The sequence below is a fragment of the Sabethes cyaneus genome, chromosome 2 (genome assembly GCF_943734655.1).
Source record: "Sabethes cyaneus chromosome 2, idSabCyanKW18_F2, whole genome shotgun sequence".
Classification (NCBI taxonomy): domain Eukaryota; kingdom Metazoa; phylum Arthropoda; class Insecta; order Diptera; family Culicidae; genus Sabethes; species Sabethes cyaneus.
Window position 1 is genome coordinate 243285732 of NC_071354.1, and position 20445 is coordinate 243306176.

General features: G+C 40.2%; 1 protein-coding gene across 6 annotated transcripts in view; it reads right to left on the reverse strand.

The window, feature by feature from the left end:
• The window catches only part of LOC128738727 (kinesin-like protein KIF13B), a 96021-nt gene that overhangs the window by 65211 nt on the left and 10365 nt on the right, over window positions 1-20445 (reverse strand). For all 6 annotated transcript variants that reach the window (XM_053834058.1, XM_053834056.1, XM_053834055.1 and 3 more), the window contains exon 3: window positions 18779-18866. In XM_053834058.1, coding sequence (XP_053690033.1) covers window positions 18779-18866 — 88 coding nt within the window. The remainder of the gene's footprint in view (window positions 1-18778; window positions 18867-20445) is intronic.

The window sequence follows — 20445 nt, forward strand, 5'->3', positions numbered from 1 at the left end:
GCTTCTACTGGTTTGACTTCCACTAATGATAAAATTTATATAGAACATCGGGGCTATTCGATGAATGAAACCTATGAAAGATTCAAATGATTAGTATTTATTTGAAGTTTTAGGTGCAATTATGATACAAAAATTCGCGTAAACCAAATATGTCTTCAGGATTATTATGATAGATCTTCACAAAAATGATTTGGTTATTCAAACCACATAGAAAATTGATACATTTCAATTGATCGTCGTTTTTAGCATATCAAATTCATGAATATAATTGAGTAAATATGTTGCTGTTTTTCACCAAAAAATTGAAGTTATTCAGCACAGTCTACACCATATTCTCCTCCATTTTTTGATTCCAAACATAAAAGAGAAGTATCGACAATTAATCAAAATGTGATCAGTATCCTATTTCAAAAAAAAGCAGAGCCTAACAGTTATCCTGTCACGACAGAAACCGGCAGTGATAGTTCAGTCCATTGGAAATCACTGAAAGAGCAGAAAATGGGTTTTCAATGGCTGCAGTCAGCAGATTGAATGTACCTGCCACACGTGCATCAATCGATATGTTACATCGGTCAGGATTAAGAGGGGATAAAAGACCGTGCATGCTAGAACAAGTAACTCAATTACCAGAGCTTATACGCCTTTTCGGGCTGCTTCAATTGCAGCATTGGTAAAGAATTAAGCTCATTTCAGTTCTGCCACAGACAGCCGGTGTTTTTTGTTCTGACGCAGTTTATTTAGAATATTTATCTATTCAGAATGAATTTGTATGAATAAATTAAAATAGTTGCCCCAAAAATGGCAAGGAATTTTTCACAGGGTTTGAATTTCAATTGCTTAATAATGAAAATCGATAAAAACTTTAAACGAAAATATTGACATATGAATTCGTAAAAGCTTAAGACATGGAAATTTTCCAGAATTATTCAATACAATACATACCTAACAGGCAAACAATAGACAATATTTAAAAAATTCGGGATCACATACTGTCCCACAAAACACCAGGGATTTTTTTCGGATTTTCTCGGCCATTGCCTTTTTCAAAAATTCATATCTCATGAACCAAACATCAACTATTCAAGCAACTTTTTTCAGTAATTAGGAAATTATATTTTTTCGGTGGCGGAAGGATTTTTTTTTTCGAAATGTTTTTCTTATCCTCGAGTCTTCCATTTGACCATGTTTTACTCGAACCCAATTGTCAAGAGCCGTAACGGATCTTCAATTTACGGTCCTAGTCCTAGACTGGCGGTGCCGGATCGGTATTTTGATGTCCCTTAGAGTATAATACGCGCAAAATTTGTCAATTGTGGTTTGAATGGTTCGCTCATTAGGCCAAATATTGTGGCTATCAAATGGACCAAGACTGCGATACACATTTTTCACAAAAAACTACAAAACATCATTTTAATATTATCAAACAATATAGTTTCGTAACGTCTGGCATGGTCTTCGTCGAAGTTCTGACAGAGCTACTCATTAAATTTTAAATCTTACGCAGTTTTATGCATTCGAAGCCTCAAAAATATTTAGAATCTATATATGCTTGAAACAGAATATATATCACTTATTTCATTTTATTTTTCGTGCAATGATTACTACATACAACCAAAAAAGTTTAAAATTACATAAAATGTTGTTTTACAAAATTTCTGCAACGAGCGAGGCACTAAGCCAAACAATGCTGAACTGCAGTACGAAAAAATAGTCAGTACCTAAGCGCCATGTTATTTATGAGACAAATTAGAAAGCACTGCCTAATATTAATAATTTTCCCTAGCAAATAATTGTAATCCACTTTATTTTATTTGCCATATGTCCCATAGTCTTTCTAGTTTTTCTACAGGGGTTAGACAAAATAATCGGGACAGGAAAATTTTTGACAAAATTCAAACGGCCATAACTTTTGCAAAATAAGACAAACCAATTGCATTTAACGTAGGAATTTCCTAGTTTTTTTTTTTCTAAAATATTTCAAGATTGGCAGTCGCCAGTGGGCACCGAGATATTCCTGGTTGTCCGGGAGTATGTCAAAAATTGATTTTTTATATTATATCTTTTCGCTTGTAGATATTAATATGAGCGTAAAAACTTTAAGGTTTTATGAGCCACTGGCACTGGAAGCATTGCCAGGTCCGCAGCTTGCCATGGCTACCCTGCAGCAGGTTCTAGGGACCCCTGCGAAAGTGATCATTTCAAGGAATATTCGAAACCATATGAATACGGGTTTTAATTTTTGGCATCCATATTGGTGTGGTTTGGGTCATGTTTTACAATGGCCATAAAGGTATTAAAAGGGCCATGTCTAGGTTATTTCTCGACGGATCTCCGGTCTCTTGTCACTGGAAATAAATGCTAGTTTTGGGATAAACTTATTTATTTATTTACTACGTCTTCAGAATATGATATATATATATATATATATTATTGAATTTCCATGACAGAAAAAGATATCAGCAATGAATAAAATCACTTTTGAAATACCCCGGACAACCAGGAATATTTCAGGTGTTCACTGGCTACTGTGAATTTCGAAGCATTGTAGAAAAACTAAAAAAATCCCCGGCGAATGCAATTCGTGACTTATTTTGTAAAAGTTATGGCCGTTTGAATTTCGTCAAAATTTGACCTGTTTCGATCATTTTGTCTAATCCCTCTATTTCTTTACATTTTTCGCTTTCTGTTTTTCTTATTTTTGTTTTCAGTCTTTCAATTTTAGTGTCCTTCTGTTGATAAACAGAAGCGGATACGCTTCTCTTTCTCTTTCATTTATCTCGAACCAATTTGAGACCATATTTGAAATAAAAAAGCAGTCAATTATTTGCGAAATTTATTTTTGTATTTTTTTAAGTCCTCTAGTTTGACATTTAGTAAGTTTCTTTTTTTAGGTCACTTTAACAGTTTAGGTCATTCGAGACTTCAGCGGCGTTGGGATTTGAACCCGGGTCCTTGGCGTGAAAGACGTGAATGCTTACCCCTACACCGGGACTGACCCCTAGTAAGTTTCGTTTGGTAGTTTGGCTGCAGATAGGCTTTACTATTGAGTTCTTCGCCCTTTATTATCTCCTGTGCTTCGCAACTCATTTTTTTTTATTTTCATTTTCCCGGGCGATATCGCAATAGATCTAGCCTTGGTCGCAGTGATGAGTCCACACAAGAAAAAAACAGTCTTTCAACAGTCTTATAGCAGTCTTTCATCAGTTTTCAGGCAGTCTTCCAGTTATCTTACATTTCATTTTCCAGCAGTATCCCAACAGCCTTTCAACAGTCTTACACTATTTTTCCAGATGTTTTTCAGCAGTCTTCCAGCTGTTTTCGATGCAGTCTTCCAGCAAACTTTCAGCATGCTGTTGAAAGACTTCAACAATCCCTTAGCAGTCTTTCAGCCTTTTTCCACCATTCTTACATCGGGTTTCCGGCAGTCTTCCAGCTGTCTCAAGTTGCATTTTACAACAGTCTTTCAACAATCTTTCCGCATTCCTCCAGCGGTCTTTCAGCATTTTATCAGCAATCTTACAGCAACCTTGCAGAAGCTCTTCGACGACCTCCCAGCTTTCTTTCATCAATCTTACCGTAGTCTACCAGTCCAGTTACTTCTCGGCAGATTTTAGGTAATCTCTCTGCTGTCTTTCAGAATTTGTACAATAGTGTTTCAGCAACCTTTAAGCGTTCTTTCAACCATACGACAGTCTTTCAGCAATTTTCAGCAGTCTTACAGCGGTCTTTCCGAATTTTCGAGCAGTCTTTCATAGTGATGACAATACCGGGGAGTATTTCGAAAACTGGGTTTTCGGTATTCATAAATGCAATACCGGTAAAACCGGTAAAAGTGAATACTTGAAAATTATATTCAAAAATTATATGATTTGAAGAAGATCTTTCCATAATCAATGGTACTCAATTTCTTTTGGCATAAGTAATTGACTAGTTCATTAACAAAATAATATTTAACAATGCTGAGAGTTTACCGTGTAATCTTTTAAACGAGAAAAAAATTTTATGAAAAAACTTCCGGAGGCTGAGAATCTATTAGATATTAGAAATTAAATTATAAATGTGGTATAGGAAAACCTTTGCTTTTAACAGGCGGCTTAGATACTGACATTTATGATAAATTAATACTGAAAGTAGTGAAAGTTCAGTTGATTTGGTTCCTCTGCATGCCCGGTTTCTGAATTTATTCCTTTGACTTTTAAAATAATAAAACCTTGCAAAACTTTATTATCAAAACATTGTACTTGAAGAATATTACAAAGTCATCACGAACAGTGCGGTTAATTATAAAACCAATATATTCAAATATACGAACTCTCTCTGAGCAATGGTACGATACCGAGTTCCGAGAGTAGTTAGTTTCAGAGTTCGTAGAGTTTGCAATTTTTTCGATGCAGCATTTCGGCAGCAGCCAAGACTGGTTCTAGCACTGCAACAATTTCGTCTTTCTTTATGAATTCCTCATCGCTAAAGTAAAGCGCATACTTGCTTTTTAGATCGGACAGAGACCTTCGAGGTGATAATTGGAGCCCGTAGAATTGGCTCAGCCCTGCCAACAGGTTATTCAAACTAATCATAAAGTTATTTCTATTCCAGTTTGTACTAGCAACCGAATGAATTCCTCTTCCGTGATGTGTTCTGACATTTCTCTAGAGTACTCCGTTAATTTTCACTGAAGATTTCCTGAACAGCTTCACTGTATAGCGCACATTTCTTTTGTTGTGCAATATTCTTAATTATTTAGCGCATATAAGCAAGAAATCGGACTTACTTTGCCCTTCGCAAAACGCTACGGTCAAGAAGCATACGTCGTCGTACGAAACTGACAATGTACAAAACCCTTATTTAACCAACAGTTCTTTACGGACTTGAAGCTGTGACGTCGCTCACAGTGGAAATACGCGCCCTTGTCGTGTTTGACCGGAAGATGCTGCGAATGATATTTGGCGGAGTACAAACTGAAAGCGGAGAGTGGCGGAGGCATTGCACTAAAAGCATTGCTCGGAGAGATTCCCATCGTGCAGCTAGCGAAATTCGGTAGGCTACGGTGGGCTGGACATGTTGTAAGGATTCCGGACGCTAGTACAATGGGAACAGTTCTCTTCAACGACCCCATCGGTACCAGGAACATAGAAGCTCAACGTGCAAGATTGTTCTACCAGGTGGATAGTGATTTTCGACTTCTGAGACGACTGGGAAACTGGCGACGAGTAGCCCATGGAATGGACCGAGTGGAATAAAGTCGACTGCTTAAACAGCACGAGGCACACCGGCTCTATGCTGACTGCGGTGAGGTATTTCTGGGTTTCCCGTTGTAAGAACTGCATAATTGAGCTATTATTTGTAGAACCTTCAATCATGAAATTATGTTTACCCTATGCTTTAAAAGTTTTCCAGCGATTCGGGCTTCTTGAGTTGTTATTTGATCATGCAAAAAATACCGAAAATACTGGTTTTTGATCGTGGAAAAACCGGTAATTCGGTATTGGAAAATAGCCCGGTAATACCGGTAAAACCGGTTTCGGTAAAACCTGTATAGCATCCCTAGTCTTTCAACTGTTATTTGCCTTGTAGCAGTGCTACAGTCGTTTTCCGCCTGTCTGTTTCTGCTGTATTTAAGCTGTTTTTCCAACACCCTTTCATTAGTTCCCTGACAGTCTTTCAACAGCATTTTTCTAACCGTTTTTGAGTAATCTTCCAGCAGTATTCGACAGTCTTCTCTCTATAAACCACTTTCAACAGTCAGTAAACTTATAGTAGTCTGCCAGCTGCTTTACAGGCCTATCTTCCAGAGGGTTTCCAGTAGTTTTTGGAGTCTTCCAGGAATTTATCAATAGTCTTCACAGGGGACTGCCAACCCTATCCATTTCTGCTGCAACTGACAGCATCCCACATATCGCAGGCCGTATTGAATGCGACCCAAAACAAACACCTTTCGTTGTTTTTTTTTGTTTTGTTTGATTTTAATTGTGGCGGTGCGTTCAAATTGCCATTTGGCAAATTTGGTAGAAGCATCAAACATTAAATAATGGTCGCGGTGGTAAGTCCCCAACACGGAAAAAAAGCATTAAATCGGAAGCGCTGAAAGCGCCAAAAGCAAACATTAAAAATGTTTGCGATTTGTATTTAGCAGTAGTATTTATTTATTACCCAGTAGCGTAAAGGTAAACCTTTTTCAAATTTGCTCCCTGCGGATGTCTTAGTATTGTACATCATAAAACTTAACTTTAACAAAATACTTAACTGCTAACATTATTTGCGATTCCAATATCCGAGGCCGCCCCTCTTAAAAACTGTTTCAGAAGTTAAGCGTTTAACAATCGAAGGTGATAGTTTATCACACCTCTGACGAACAGTGAGCTTGAGTAGCTAGTCGAGTTGTTGAGAGGAACTATCAGGTTCTGTAGCCGACGCCCTTGGGATAGCAACAATTTCTCAAAGAGTACTGGCGGAGATTGCGTTCTGATCAGCTTGCGTAGGAACACACATGGGCCTCCCGTGGGCATCCGATCAGGTTTTCCTGCAGTTGAGTTACATGCGCGTAGCGGTTCAACACGTAAACAAAACGTCCACATGAATTCAGCGCGACTTTTATTCTGTCCATGGAGCCCGCACTTGGTCTAACGTGAAGTAGTTCGCCAAATGTGAACTGGGGTAAAATCAACGCTTTGAACTATTTCAGGCGTGTGCTGGTTGGAGCAGCAGAAGTAGAACCGTAGAGCGATCGAACACTTGCGTAGATTTTCCCGCATTGCTGATTTACTAGGCTGTCCCATTTCAGATCCGTCTGGAAAATGAACTGAAGATTCTTCGCACTCTCTGTCCACTCAATAGTTTGACCGTCCATGGTGACAGAACGTAAAAAGTTGGTCTGATCTGTGTTTCTACGACGACTCTTCAAAAACATTGCTGTACTCTTCGATTGGTTGACGAACAACTGGTTACGTTGAGACCATTCCATTATTCTCGTTAGATCTTCGTTCATAATCCTAATCAACTCATGAGAACAGGGACCAAGGCGGCGGATGTACAGCTGAACGTCATCCGCATACATCTGCTGTATTGAGCAACATCTCAGTACGGAGGGCAAATCGTTGACATAACAACAAAAAAGCAGAGGTCCGAGCACTGAGCCTTGGGGAACTCCAGATGTTGAAAACCCTACTTCGGACTGCTGATCTCAACCGAACACGGTTTGGGCTCGTTCCTTCAGATACAACTCTACTACTAGGTTAACAGCAGAAACGGCAAAGTTAAACTGAGTTTTCAGCTTCGAACAAAGTTTACGACGATGGATGGTGTCGAAAGCTTTAGAAAAATCCAGTAGTAGCAATATGGCCGAACCCTTCCTGTCGATCGTTTTTGCTAGATCATCGAAAACGCGAACTGCTGCTGTTTGAATGCTTTGCCTTTTACGAAAACCAGCCTGATACTCAGATAGCAAATCATTCTCCTTGATAAACGTAGACATTTGTTGCTTCAGAAGTTTTTCAAACGCCTTTGACAGGGCACATAGAATACTGATAAGTCTAAGGTTAGACAGTAAATGCGGCTTTTTTCGTAGTGGCAATTTGTCATGTTGTTATGCTGCGATGGACATTTTAGCTCCAAAAACATGGCCGCCTGGCAGCGTGGTCTGATATTAGACTCCTAGTAGTTGTCCTGCAGGCTTCTAGCCGGTTTTCAGCTAATTCTCGTTATCGAATCAATGCTAAAGAGTAAATTAAGCTTTATTTACTCCTATTCTAAATAGGTAAATTGAGACCCCTCCCCTCTTTATAAGGGGAATTACAACTCCTCTCCTCTTTAAAAGGGGGGGCTTCCATACAAATTTCCTCATAACTCGAGAACTAATCAAGCAAATGGAACCAAATTTGGCATGTGAAGGTTTTCGAGGGCAAGAATATTTTCTATAGTAAATTAGGACCCCTCCCCACTTTAAGAGGGGGGGCTCCTGTACCAAAGAAACACAATTTTCCTCATAACTCGAGAAGTAATTAAGCAAATGGAACCAAATTTGGCATGTGGTTGTTTTTGGAGACAAAAATTTTTTCTATGATGAATTGAGACCCCTCCCCGTTTTAGGAGGGGGGGATCCTATACACATGAAATACAAATTTCCTCATAACTGAAGAACTAATCAAGCAAATGGAACAAAATTTGGCATGTGAAAGTTTTCGAGGGCAAGAATATTTTCTATGGTGAATAAGGACCCCTCCCCACTTTAGGAAGGGGGGCTCCTATACAAATGAAATGCAAATTTCCTCATAACTCGAGAACTAATCAAGCAAATGGAACCAAATTTGGCATGTGAAGGTTTTCGAGGGCAAGAATATTTTCTATAGTAAATTAGGACCCCTCTCCACTTTAAGAGGGGGGGCTCCTGTACCAAAGAAACACAATTTTCCTCATAACTCGAGAAGTAATTAAGCAAATGGAACCAAATTTGGCACGTGGGTGTTTTTGGAGACAAAATTTTTTTCTATGATGAATTGAGACCCCTCCCCGTTTTAGGAGGGGGGGATCCTATACACATGAAATTCAAATTTCCTCATAACTGAAGAACTAATCAAGCAAATGGAACCAAATTTGGCATGTGAAAGTTTTCGAGGGCAATAATATTTTCTATGGTGAATAAGGACCCCTTCCCACTTTAAGAGGGGGGGCTCCTATACAAACGAAATACAAATTTCCTCATAACTCGAAAACTAATCAAGCAAATGGAACAAAATTTGGCATGTGAAAGTTTTCTAGGGCATGAATATTTTCTATGGTGAATTAGAACCCCTCCCCACTTTAAGAGGGGGGGCTCCTATACAAACGAAATACAAATTTCCTCATAACTCGAGAACTAATCAAGCAAATGGAACCAAATTTGACACGTGGGTGTTTTTGGAGACAAACAGTTTTTCTATGATGAACTGGGACCCCTCCTCACCTTAGGAGGGGGGGCTCCTATACAAATGAAATACAAATTTCCTCATAACTCGAGAGCTAATCAAGCAAATGAAACCAAATTTGGCATGTGAAAGTTTTCGAGGGCAATAATATTTTCTATGATGAATTAGGACTCCTCCCAACTTTAAGAGGGGGGGCTCCTATACAAATGAAATACAAATTGCCTCATAACTCGAAAACTAATCAAGCAAATGGAACCAAATTTGACACGTGGGTGTTTTTGGAGACAAACATTTTTTCTATGATGAACTGGGACCCCTCCTCACTTTAGGAGGGGGGGCTCCTATACAAATGAAATACAAATTTCCTCATAACTCGAGAGCTAATCAAGCAAATGAAACCAAATTTGGCATGTGAAAGTTTTCGAGGGCAATAATATTTTTTTCTATGGTGAGGCCCTCCTATTGAGACCCCTCTCTTCTTTAGAAAGCGAGTTATGGCCCATCTCCCCTTTAAGAGGGTAAGCTTCCATACAAATGAAATGCAAATTTCCTCTTATCTCGAGAACTAATCAATCAAATGGAACCAAATTTGGCATGTGGGAGTTTTAGATGGCAGAAATTTTTTCTATGGTGAATTACGACCCCTTCCCCTTTTAAGAGAGGAGCTCCCATACAAATGAAATTCAAATTTCCTTATAACTTGAGAACTAATCAAGCAAATGGAACCAAATTTGGCATGTGGGAGATTTTGGAGTCTTGAATTTATTTTACGATAGTTAGAGACCTCTCACCCCTGTGGTAGGGGGATATGGACTCTCATACAAATAAAACAGAAATTTTAGCGAAACTCAAAAACTAATCGAACTCGAGAAATTCGAGACTCTTCCATAAAACATTAGTCAATACAAGACCACAAAAACTATCTATAGTAAGTAACACTAGATCATTCAGGACGAGACGGTCGCGAGTGTTGCCGGTGACCCGCCGTCGGAAACGCCGCCCACTGGGGGGCTTGCAAAACTCGAGATTGTGACAAAGATCATCCGAGATTCATGATTTATGTACAACACAGGTTAATTTGTGGCAATACGAAGTTTGTCGGGTCAGCTAGTAAAAAAATAAAAAAAAAATAAAAAAATAAAAAAAATAGTGGGACACGGGCGTTATGCTTTGCTAATGCTTGTGCTATTGCTTATGAACTAATTCATTTAAAAGTTTTTGAAGTTTTTTAAATTGACTTTGTTTTTGTATTGTTTAAGTCGGATGTGTACTTCTCCACCTAGGTATATTTTTAAACCAGTTCGCAAGTTTTGGAAACGTCTTTGCGAGTTACGAAAAAGTTAATCATGAGTCATAAAGAAGTTAATCATAAGTGAAATCAAACAACACGATCGTGGCAACAGCTGGCTGACGCTGCGTGTAGGATTGCTCGTTGTTGATCTTTGGTTATTTACTATCCCGTGGCTTCAATTAGACCTGCCTCGATCAATATATATTTAGCTCGTTATTCAATCGTGGTGTCGTCACAATTTCAACTTAATTTCGTTCAGGTCATTCTCCTGTATTGTAACATCGGTCGGTTGGTCGGTCTTTGTTAACGCTGATTTCAAAGTTTCGTTTGATAACGTGTACGTGAGTATTTACTTTTCTAATTTTGTTGGGAATGGTTGCTGTCTCCTCTGTAAGCCTCCGATATAGAGCAGCTGGCATTGGTGAACGATGATATCATATCAATAAAATGACATTTAGTGTGCTGGACAGTTACATTATCAGCTTTTACCGTTAAAAAAGTTACTCTACTGTCTGAGTTTTCGGTGGTAAACCAGTCACAAATTAATTACTATTATTGGACTATGAATAGTTGCATATTTCCTGTCGTTTATTTGTGAAATTATCAAAGCTGCTTGTGAATAAATGAGCTCGCCACCGAGCATTACAGTTCAGCCCAGAGAATTAAATATGCTTAAAAACAACCTTAGGCTTGAAAGTCATTATAATTCACAGTTGCAATTTTCTTCAACTGTGTACTAAAAGAACTTCGACTGGGTTTTTGTTCAAAATCAATTTCTTTCTGGCTAGAGGCAAACCCTAGCCTATCTATCTATGGTGTGGCTCCACTATTGTTCTGAAAGTTTCAACTTCGTCGGTGCTGAAATGTGCATTAAAACAGCACTAGCACAGCCAGTTAGCTTTTCTTCCGTTCCGTAGGTTATTAATCGTCATCAGCCAGCAGCTACACACGATAAAATCGCTATCCCAGTTCCGGGCTCGCTGGCTGGCAGGCTGGCTAGTATTTTTCTCTGTAGCAATCCATTATCTTTCACCAGCTAGAGCTAGGCTGCAAGTCGCACCACGTACAAACCAGGCCATATTTTCGATTTGGAGAAAGACAAACACGAAAATAACTATTGCAGCATATCTCTCGGTTACTTTACCGAACGGCAGCAGCGATCCATCGTTGTCTACATATATGGGTCGTGCTATATGACTGACTGATAAGAGCTCAGCGCACCTCAGATTTGGTTTGTATGTAGTACACTTTTTTCCACCAGCAGTTGCACCATTCTCCCCTTTTTTGTGCATTCATTTTTACAGTTCCTGTGAACGGCTTGGAGCATGTGAAGCGCCGCCGCCGCCGACGTGTTGTTTTGTTTGAAAGCAGACTTTGGCGGCTTTTTATTTAGATTGTGCTTTTTTTTGTGTATGTTGTATTCAGTCATGTACAAGGCTGTTCCATTTGTTCTGATAACTACAGCTAAGAATCAAGGCTCGAACAAAAGCCCTAGCCCTAGTCGGTTCCGTTCGTCAGAATCAGACGAAATATACAGGTATATTACGGGGGTGGTGAAAATCTGCGTTGTTCATTCACGTTTCACGTTGAATGCAGCAGATTTTCCATTTTTATGTTTTTCAATGGGAGCAAGGATGCACTTTGCGGAACACCTAGAAACAATTTATAATTTTATGGATACAATTAAAGATGGATTAGAATCACGAAATCGTTACGTTTCCAACGTGAATTTTATGAAGTATTACGTTTATCATTTACCCGAAGGAATATCTAAAAATGTAACAGCTCAGCAAGCACATTTGAAAAAAAAATCGGAAGCTCTTTTAATACTGCGTTCGCCAGCTTAATACGGATGCGAAACTAATAAAGTTCTGATATGCATGTAAGAACTAATTTCCGGAAATGTTCAAGCTTAAACTATGCTTTGTTTCCATTACATAGTTAGCTCTGTTAATGCGGAAAGAAGCGTAAGTCAATAATAAATCAGGTAACTCATTGTTATGGAACACAACTCGAAGCAGTTCATTGATGCAAATGTTTTTTTTGTTAGACTTCCACGGATAAAAGCATTCCTCATTGAAATAATTGTTTCTGAGTTTCCCTAAGTAATAATATGATTATTTTTTAGCAACTGGACCGTTGGTTTTTACCTTCCAGGCACTGTTCTAGCAAGTCAATAGTCGTAAGTTCGAACCTCGTTCGTGCTGGGAGAGGTTGTTAGAGCCGGTAGGATCGCAGCACATCAGTGTTGGCAATTTGGCATGGAAGAAGTTCGACTGGATCCGTCCAAAGCAGAAGCGAAGTGGTCCTGGAATTTAAGTACAGTATCCAGAAGAACATCAAGGACCTTGACGACCGTTACGCATCCAATATTTTGGCTGTTTATGGACTAACTGTATTGGATTGGAGCCTTCTTTCGGCTATAAAACTGATTATCAACCACTTGGTACCGCTGATGCTAAGCCAATTGCATACACACCAAACATAAACCATGTCGTTCGCAGCTTTTGTAATTCAATACAAACAGCAACTGAGCGAACTGAAAGGTAGATTTTGAGGTCATCAGCGTACACGATTCTGGATCCAGGAGGAATTATCATACAGACGTCGTTGTAATACATTGAAAATAGCAGGGGTCCGACATTGCTGCCCTGAGGAACGCCTCAGATACTGCGGAAGTCGCAAGACTCACCGCTCCCAGTTTCACAGATAAACAGCGGTTTTCAAGGAAGAATTTCAACCACCGGACAAACGCAGCAGATTTTGGGCAGCAGTATGGTGTGGTCAACGCGATCGAACGCAGCATTGATGTCGGTATACCGTGTCGACTTATCCTCTACCTACTTCCATATATTTCCATATGTAGACAAAATGAGCTGAACATCATCATATTTGTGCTAATCGAGCGGTAAAAAAAACCATTGCCATGATGACAACTAGTATTAAATTAGTCAAACATTTTTGAATTCTAAAAAACTGCTGAAGATGAAAAAAAGATGAAGATGACTGCCACGCTACTGTTACTGCCACGTTACTGAAGCCCGCTATCGGTCAATGATTACGAACATTATCTGTGTACCAAATGTAAGCATTCGGTCCGACCGATGTACGGTTTCAACAAGACGGCACTACATGCCGGTGTGGTTTGACACTTCTACGCTACCTTTTAGTGGGGGTTGCATTACGTTTCTCGTCTGTATGGATAAACGAACAACAATTAAGACTTAGGGAGATGATAAGTTGTGCGTCTATGCGTTCGCATAGGCCAATTCGAGCATAGCTGCGCGTAACATTTGCATGAAATTGTTTTCAAATACGCGAACATGACCATCTGGACCGGCAATGGATTATACAATACCAGGAGCCAGAGGACGGGAGTTAAGAACGGATTCGATTTGCGCTACTGCTATCAAAAGACTGAACATAGTGAATGCTCTGCAGCCCATTGCTTACTTACTTATACGGCTTGCCGCCCTAAGACAAAACCTATTGAACAAAGTTTCTCCATGTAATTCGGTTGAGGGCTACCGCTCTCCAATTCCTCGGACACCGAGTACTCTCCGCCAGATCTCGCTCCACCTGCTCTAACCATCTTGCTCGCTGCACTCCTGGTCGTCTTGTTCCTACCGGATTTCAGGCGAACACCATCGTTGCAGTGTAGTTGTCCAGCATTCTTGCAACATGTCCTGTCCATCGTATCGGTCCAGCATTAGCCACCTTCTGGAAACTGGGTTCGTCATAGAGCTGTGCGAGTTCATGGTGCATCCTCCGCCTTCATACTCCGTTCTCCTGTACGCCGCCGAAGATCGTTCTTAGCACTCGTCGTTCGAAAACTCCGAGCACTCGCAGGTCCTGCTCGAGCATTGTCCATGTTTCATGCCCGTAGAAGAACCGGTCTAATAAGCGTCTTGTACAGGGTGCACTTTGAACGGGGACTTAGTCTACTCGACCGCAATTGCTTGTTAAGCCCATAGTAACCACGACTTCCGCTGATAATACGCGAATCTCACGGCTGGTATCATTGTCCGCCGTTACCAGTGAGCCCATTATGCGCATTACTTTTTTACGGCTAGTTTTTACAATCGACGGAGAAAACGGTTGAAGGAAGTAATAAATATAATGGGAAAGAGCTGGGGGATTGGGTAAAGAGGAACGTTATACAAATTTAAATGAACGTTGCTTCTAAGACCTTCCCTTACCTAATTTTCCGTTCTTCACGTCTTGTTTCACTCTGTTTGAATACTATAAGACCCTTTATTCCATTACCTTTTTCTACCGGTCCCTCCGTTGATTGTAAAAAACTACCCTAATAAAAACAGGACGGAATTGATATTGGAATGATTTGATGTTGGTTTCCCACAAACCTCCGAAGTGTGCAGAACGTGCCTAAACGGATCGAAACTGGACGCCGCTCTCCAGGTAGTAGCTATTTCACTCTGCCATCCGGAATTGTTCGAGAAAGGTGCATGACGAAAGCCTTAACAAATTTTGTAAGTGTAACAAATTTTGCTGGCAACGGAGCCGTTTGTTGGCTTGCCATTCGGGGATTACTCCAAAAAAAATGTAACGCTTTTCCCACAATCTTTCGAACATGCCGGCGACCCTGGAGTGGCCAGGATCGTTGCGAGTAGTAATGTTGGTTGTGCAAGAAGTGTTTGAACATGTACAGATCTGACTATTAGCCAACTTCAAGCCAAGAGATTCGCTGAAACCTCTTCTCTTTCTCTTTATTAGTATGTCTCTTCAGGATCAAGTGTTGATCCGCGATTCTGGAAGCGTTGAACTACAGTAGAAATATCCTCTATCTGTGCAAGACGAACAAGCACTCTCTATGATAATTGATAGTTATTGGGATTCACGAGACCAAATTATAAGTCTAGCTAGATTCTAAAATCTGTCAAAAACTGTCGATTCGGGTACAGTGATTTGACTGAAGACTGTTTTAGTTGCATTTCGTACTACACTCAAGTCGCTTTTTACGCGAAGGATACGTCCCGCGTAAATCAAAACCGCGTAAATTCCAAAATTCGCGTAAAAAAACCGCGTAAATTCCGAAAATCGCGTAAACCCCCCCGTAAATTCCAAAATTCGTCCGAAAGTCGCGTAAAAAACCGTGTAAATTCCAAAAATCGCGTAAAAAACCGCGTAAATTCCGAAATACGCTTTAAAAACCGCATAAATTCCGAAATTCGCGTAAAAAACCGCGTAAATTCCGAAATTCACGTAAAAAACCGCGTAAATTCCTAAAGTCGCGTAAAAAACTGCGTAAATTCGAAAATTTGCGTAAAAACCGCGTAAATTCCAAAAATCGCGTAAAAACCCGCGTAAATTCCGAAATACGCGTAAAAAAACCGCATAAATTCCGAAATTCGCGTAAAAAACCGCATAAATTCCAAAAATCGCGTAAAAAACCCGCGTAGATTCCGAAATTCGCGTAAAAAAAACGCATAAATTCCGAAATTCGCGTAAAAAACCGCGTAAATTCCGAAAATCGCGTAAAAAACCGCATAAATTCCGAAATTCGCGTAAAAATAGTCGCGTAAAAAAAACGCGTAAAAAGCGACATCAGTGTCCTTTGAAATCCGAATGCTATGTTACACCCGACGGCCATTGACGGGATTGCGTCTGGGATAGGCTGGAAGATTAGAGTTTCTTTTGGGTCGGATTGGTGCAAACTTCTCTCCAGTTTGATTCGAGATACGATGCTGGTCTAACAAACCTGTCCTCGTATGTTGGAATCTCGGCTGGGCAGGCTTCTGGAGTCAAAAGAATAAAAGATGTGTCCCGTTTTCGTACGGAGGTGTTGAATTCTCCGGACTACTGTTTGCCTACGACTTGTAACCGTCATCAGTGTGGTAAGTTATGGACTGGCTCTGTAAAGGTCGCATAAAATATAGTAGAATTACAAGAGATTAGGCCAATTTTGTCTCGTTTTTTTCGGGAATTCTATTTATCCTTATGAGAAAACGTTGGGGATTGATGTCCTACGGCAAGAGCGATACATCTCGTACTGACCAGTTCATACACACTTAAAAAAAGCACCGAAGTCGGCTAAATTTTGCCGAGATTTGGACAGCCGAGCATTTGGTAAAATTTTTATGATACCAAACGTTAGTAAAGATCCGTAAACGTCATATGCAGCACCGAATCTTTGAACACTCGGGTTTTGCGCACGGATAAGGAGCTTAAAGAAGCGGTAGTTCTTTCAGACTAAGAAAAACTAATAGTGATAGGCAAATTTAACACACCAAGAACGTCGTGGTACTCCGTACTTCAAACCTCCCACATTACCTCATATGGGTGGCTGTTGGGAGAGGCTCGTCCAACCTGTGAAGAACATCCTAGCTAAAGTCGCCGCAGCAAGTATCCAAGAGCGAGGTACGTGAAAGCTACCTGATCGACGCAGAAAATATTATAAACAGTCGACCGCCCATGCCCAGCGCTCACCTCCAATCATTTTTCGTTGGGCTCTTCAGTAGGGTTAAAATCGGTGGTTGAATAATGGGAGTGCACGTTGACGGTGCAGCATTGAAGCTCGTCGAAGCATCACAGGCTCTTGCTAAATTATTTTAGAAGCGATTGCAACGGAGTACCTTTGTCGAAAAATTGTTGGCCCAAAGCTATTGACAAATATAATCTCGAATGGACGCAAAACACAGGTATGATTGTTTTGCAAAATTATTGTATGAAATGATACGTCCATTACTTCCAGAAAAGAAAGCTCTTACAGATTATTGAGTTCTTACTATTCCGAGGAAAAAGAAAAACCTTAGTTGAACCGTTAATATTTGATAAGAGAAAATTCCATTAAAACTCTCCTTAAAAGCGAATCCGGAAAAGTCTCTAACATTCCACACATTATAGCTTATCTGAATAAAACGAACATAAAACGAATCGCGTGTGTCAGCAGCAGCACATAGTGAGACAGAAGGTACATCAGCAGGCACGCACGCATCGGAAGGAAGTGGCCTCGGGATGCCGTGCCTTTGAGGACAGCAAAAAATCACTGCGTCACATGTTCTATAGAACCAATTTGTGCAGGCATTGTTCGCCGTCATTGAAAATCAAACGATTTATTAACCCAGATTTGATCACGACAAGCGAACGACGTTCGATTCTAGATGAAACTGCGCTTGTGAGCCAATATAGGTTTCGCATAAATTCCAAAAATAAATGCATGCACTAAAAGTTAAAAATAAATTTGTTTATAACTTTTTACGGTAAGATTTTCGCATGTGTGCCGGCTTTCTTCTTTCTTTATAGGTATGAAAACGAGTAGACGTGATTGATCTTCGCGCGTTCCAAAATAGAATACAGTCATGTTGTCTGATGGGATAGCATTGATAAAACGGAGTAATTTCTTTTATTGTTCTCAGCAAAATCGATTCTGATTTTTACAACCTTTAATCCAGCGGTCAGAAAAAAATCAGAAAATTCAAATAAGAACTTTCAGTTCTGCAAATGTTACGAAGCAAAGATCTAATTCTTATGCTCAACACTTGACATTGATTAAGTGTCAAAATTGGTTACGTTTTTCTTATCTGGAAAACAATCAGAACCGACGGAACTGACGAAAAATGTACACGAATTGTCGAGACTTTTCAAGCCATAAATAAAAGCACTAAGGGCTACATCAAAACATCATGAATAATCCAACATGACGATAAGATCCTATGTAGGTGCTGTGGTAACGCAACCATCGTAACTAGCCATTAGTTGAAGCGAGATCATTGCACTTGGGACGACGAAACAGGTACCTAACTATTATTAGCAAATAACAACAAGCCGTGTCGAGCATAAGGTAATATTTTGACGGAATTACCATTACAACCGAGCATCGTCTACGCGCGTCTGTTCGCTAACCGCGAAATCCGTGACGCAATCCCGACCGTTTATGTTCTATTATAAAGGACCAAGCACACCCCACCGACGAACCAAAACTGCTAACAAGAATTTCCTCTAGCTCGTCGGGATAATAAATAACCTAATAGATAATAAATAAGAAGCACACAATGCACGCTCCTGGCTGGAACGAGCTCCAGCCAGGATCACCCGGCGAACGAACGGTATAAAACAAAGTTGGTGAGGTTATGAATAAATTTCTCTTCGAAGAAAAAGTAGATGAATGGAACCCCAGGTTGAATGTGTATTTCAAATTAAGTCGAGAAGCACAATACTGCTTTCGTATCGGAAGGACGGTCATAAAAACAGTGTGCCCCTCCAGGCAGCCCCAGTCGTCCATGGATCAACCAACAGTATCGGAGCGTAAGTCGTGGGTGGGGTGAGAACCGAATGCTTGGAACGCACAAAGGTCCTTGAAAAAAAAACATCGTCACCGGGTGAATTCCGGAGCACCTCTCTTTCACTCGTTTAGATTACGTTCGGCATATGCTATCAAAGAAAGGTGCGCGGCCACTGGCGCCGGAATGCTCCAGAGTGGAAAAAAACTTATTCAATATTATATATCCATGAATGCGTATTATGAACTATCGAAGCTTCATAGAAATCTGAATGCGTTTAGCGTTCAGAATTGTGCCCACAACGTCACCTGTAAACATTAAATGCGTGGTTCTACCCGACCTTCACTTACCTCTCCATTTTATCTAGTGTGGCAGGATATTTCAAAATCGTTTGTGAACCATTCATTTCTATCACATTCTCGGTGGCAAGTTCGAGCTCTGAAAGTAGAACAGAAGAGAAGAAAAAAAGAAGCATTTCAGTAGTGAAATCACACTCGCAACTCCTTAATAACGCGCAGCATAAACAGAAAAGGAAGTCGTTCGTGGCTGAAGCCCACACACACTCGTCGGTCACCTCGAAGCGTTTCCAGCTCTCTGACTCTCACACTCTCGTTCAGTTTCATCTTGAAGTTGCAATTTCAAACACGGTACAATACCCATTCGGTCATAGGATTTTGCCTTCCCCACTGCCAAGCTCTAAGCAGTACGCAAACAGGTCGAGTTGTTCGTTCGTAGATTGCGCTCGTGATTCTGTTGGGACGTCAAATGATGAGTCGAACGAACGTTGCACAGACAGAACCACCCTTTTCATTTTTTTTGCTGACGGAAAAGGGTGCGAAACATCGCACCGGATAATCCAATTAGGAAATGAACAAAACTCACCTACAACGAGTCCGTCGGATTGGACAACTTTGGTTACACTCGTTCAGCTGCTGCTTTCTGAGCGGATGACTTTTTTGTTGCCGGTACGGTACCGTCACTGCTCACTGCAGTGCACTTGCTAATACGCTAGTTAATGGCAAATTTGCTATGCAAATACATATATCAGCAAGTTGCTTTTGCTTTGCACTTTCGAAACAGGTCCTTTTTTGCTAGTGAAGTGATTAAATTTTGGCCCGGTACTCGAGACTGTTGACCGTCAGGCAACGAGTGCAATGGTGGGCTGAACATTTTATCAATCCATGGGAGTAAGCTAACGCACTAAACTGTATTCATTTAGTAATTTAGCTAAGGAAATTGATGTTCATTGCGAATCTGCTGCGAACGTGATTGCCAGTTGTAGGGAATCAAACAGGTATTTGATGTTTGATCAAAAATTACATATTATCAATGGTGATTGCATGGCAGATGAATTTTTCACTCGCAGATGTGATTGTTTAAAGTTTAAAGTAACTGAATTATATTTATTACACATTGCTAGTGCTTTAGAGCTTTAAAAACTATCTCACACCACTTTAAAAACAACCCTCGAAGCAATTTTTTAATAAAAGAGAAGTTTAAAATATCAGTTGCAAATATCGATCCTATGACAAATTCAAAAGTCCTCCACATCCACATCACTCCAATCTTCCAATCTTCCGAAACACCCGAGAAAGATCTCAAAGCCATCGGCCTTTTTCGGGTTCCTTCTGAATATTGTCTAAACTGATCGTTCGTCCAGCATTCTCGCTAACGAATCCTTTGAGCACTCTAGTTTTTCTTTTGGTACTCTGGTGAATAACCACTTTAGCTTGCTTTTTTCCTTGTTGAGTACATTTACCACTACGACCAGTTATTTGATACATTGTGGCAGGCCCCTGTTTATTGTCAGCCACATCAGGGTGTCGTATCACTATTATTAGTATGATGATTTCCAATTGCAAAGGCTCTACACTGGGTTATATCGAGGATTTGGGAGGAGGAAACGCTACCGGAGGAATGGATGGAAGGAATGATTTGTTCCATCTACAAAAACGGTGATCGGCTAGACTGCTGCAAACTATCGCGGTATTACGCTGGTAAACGCCGCCTACAAGGT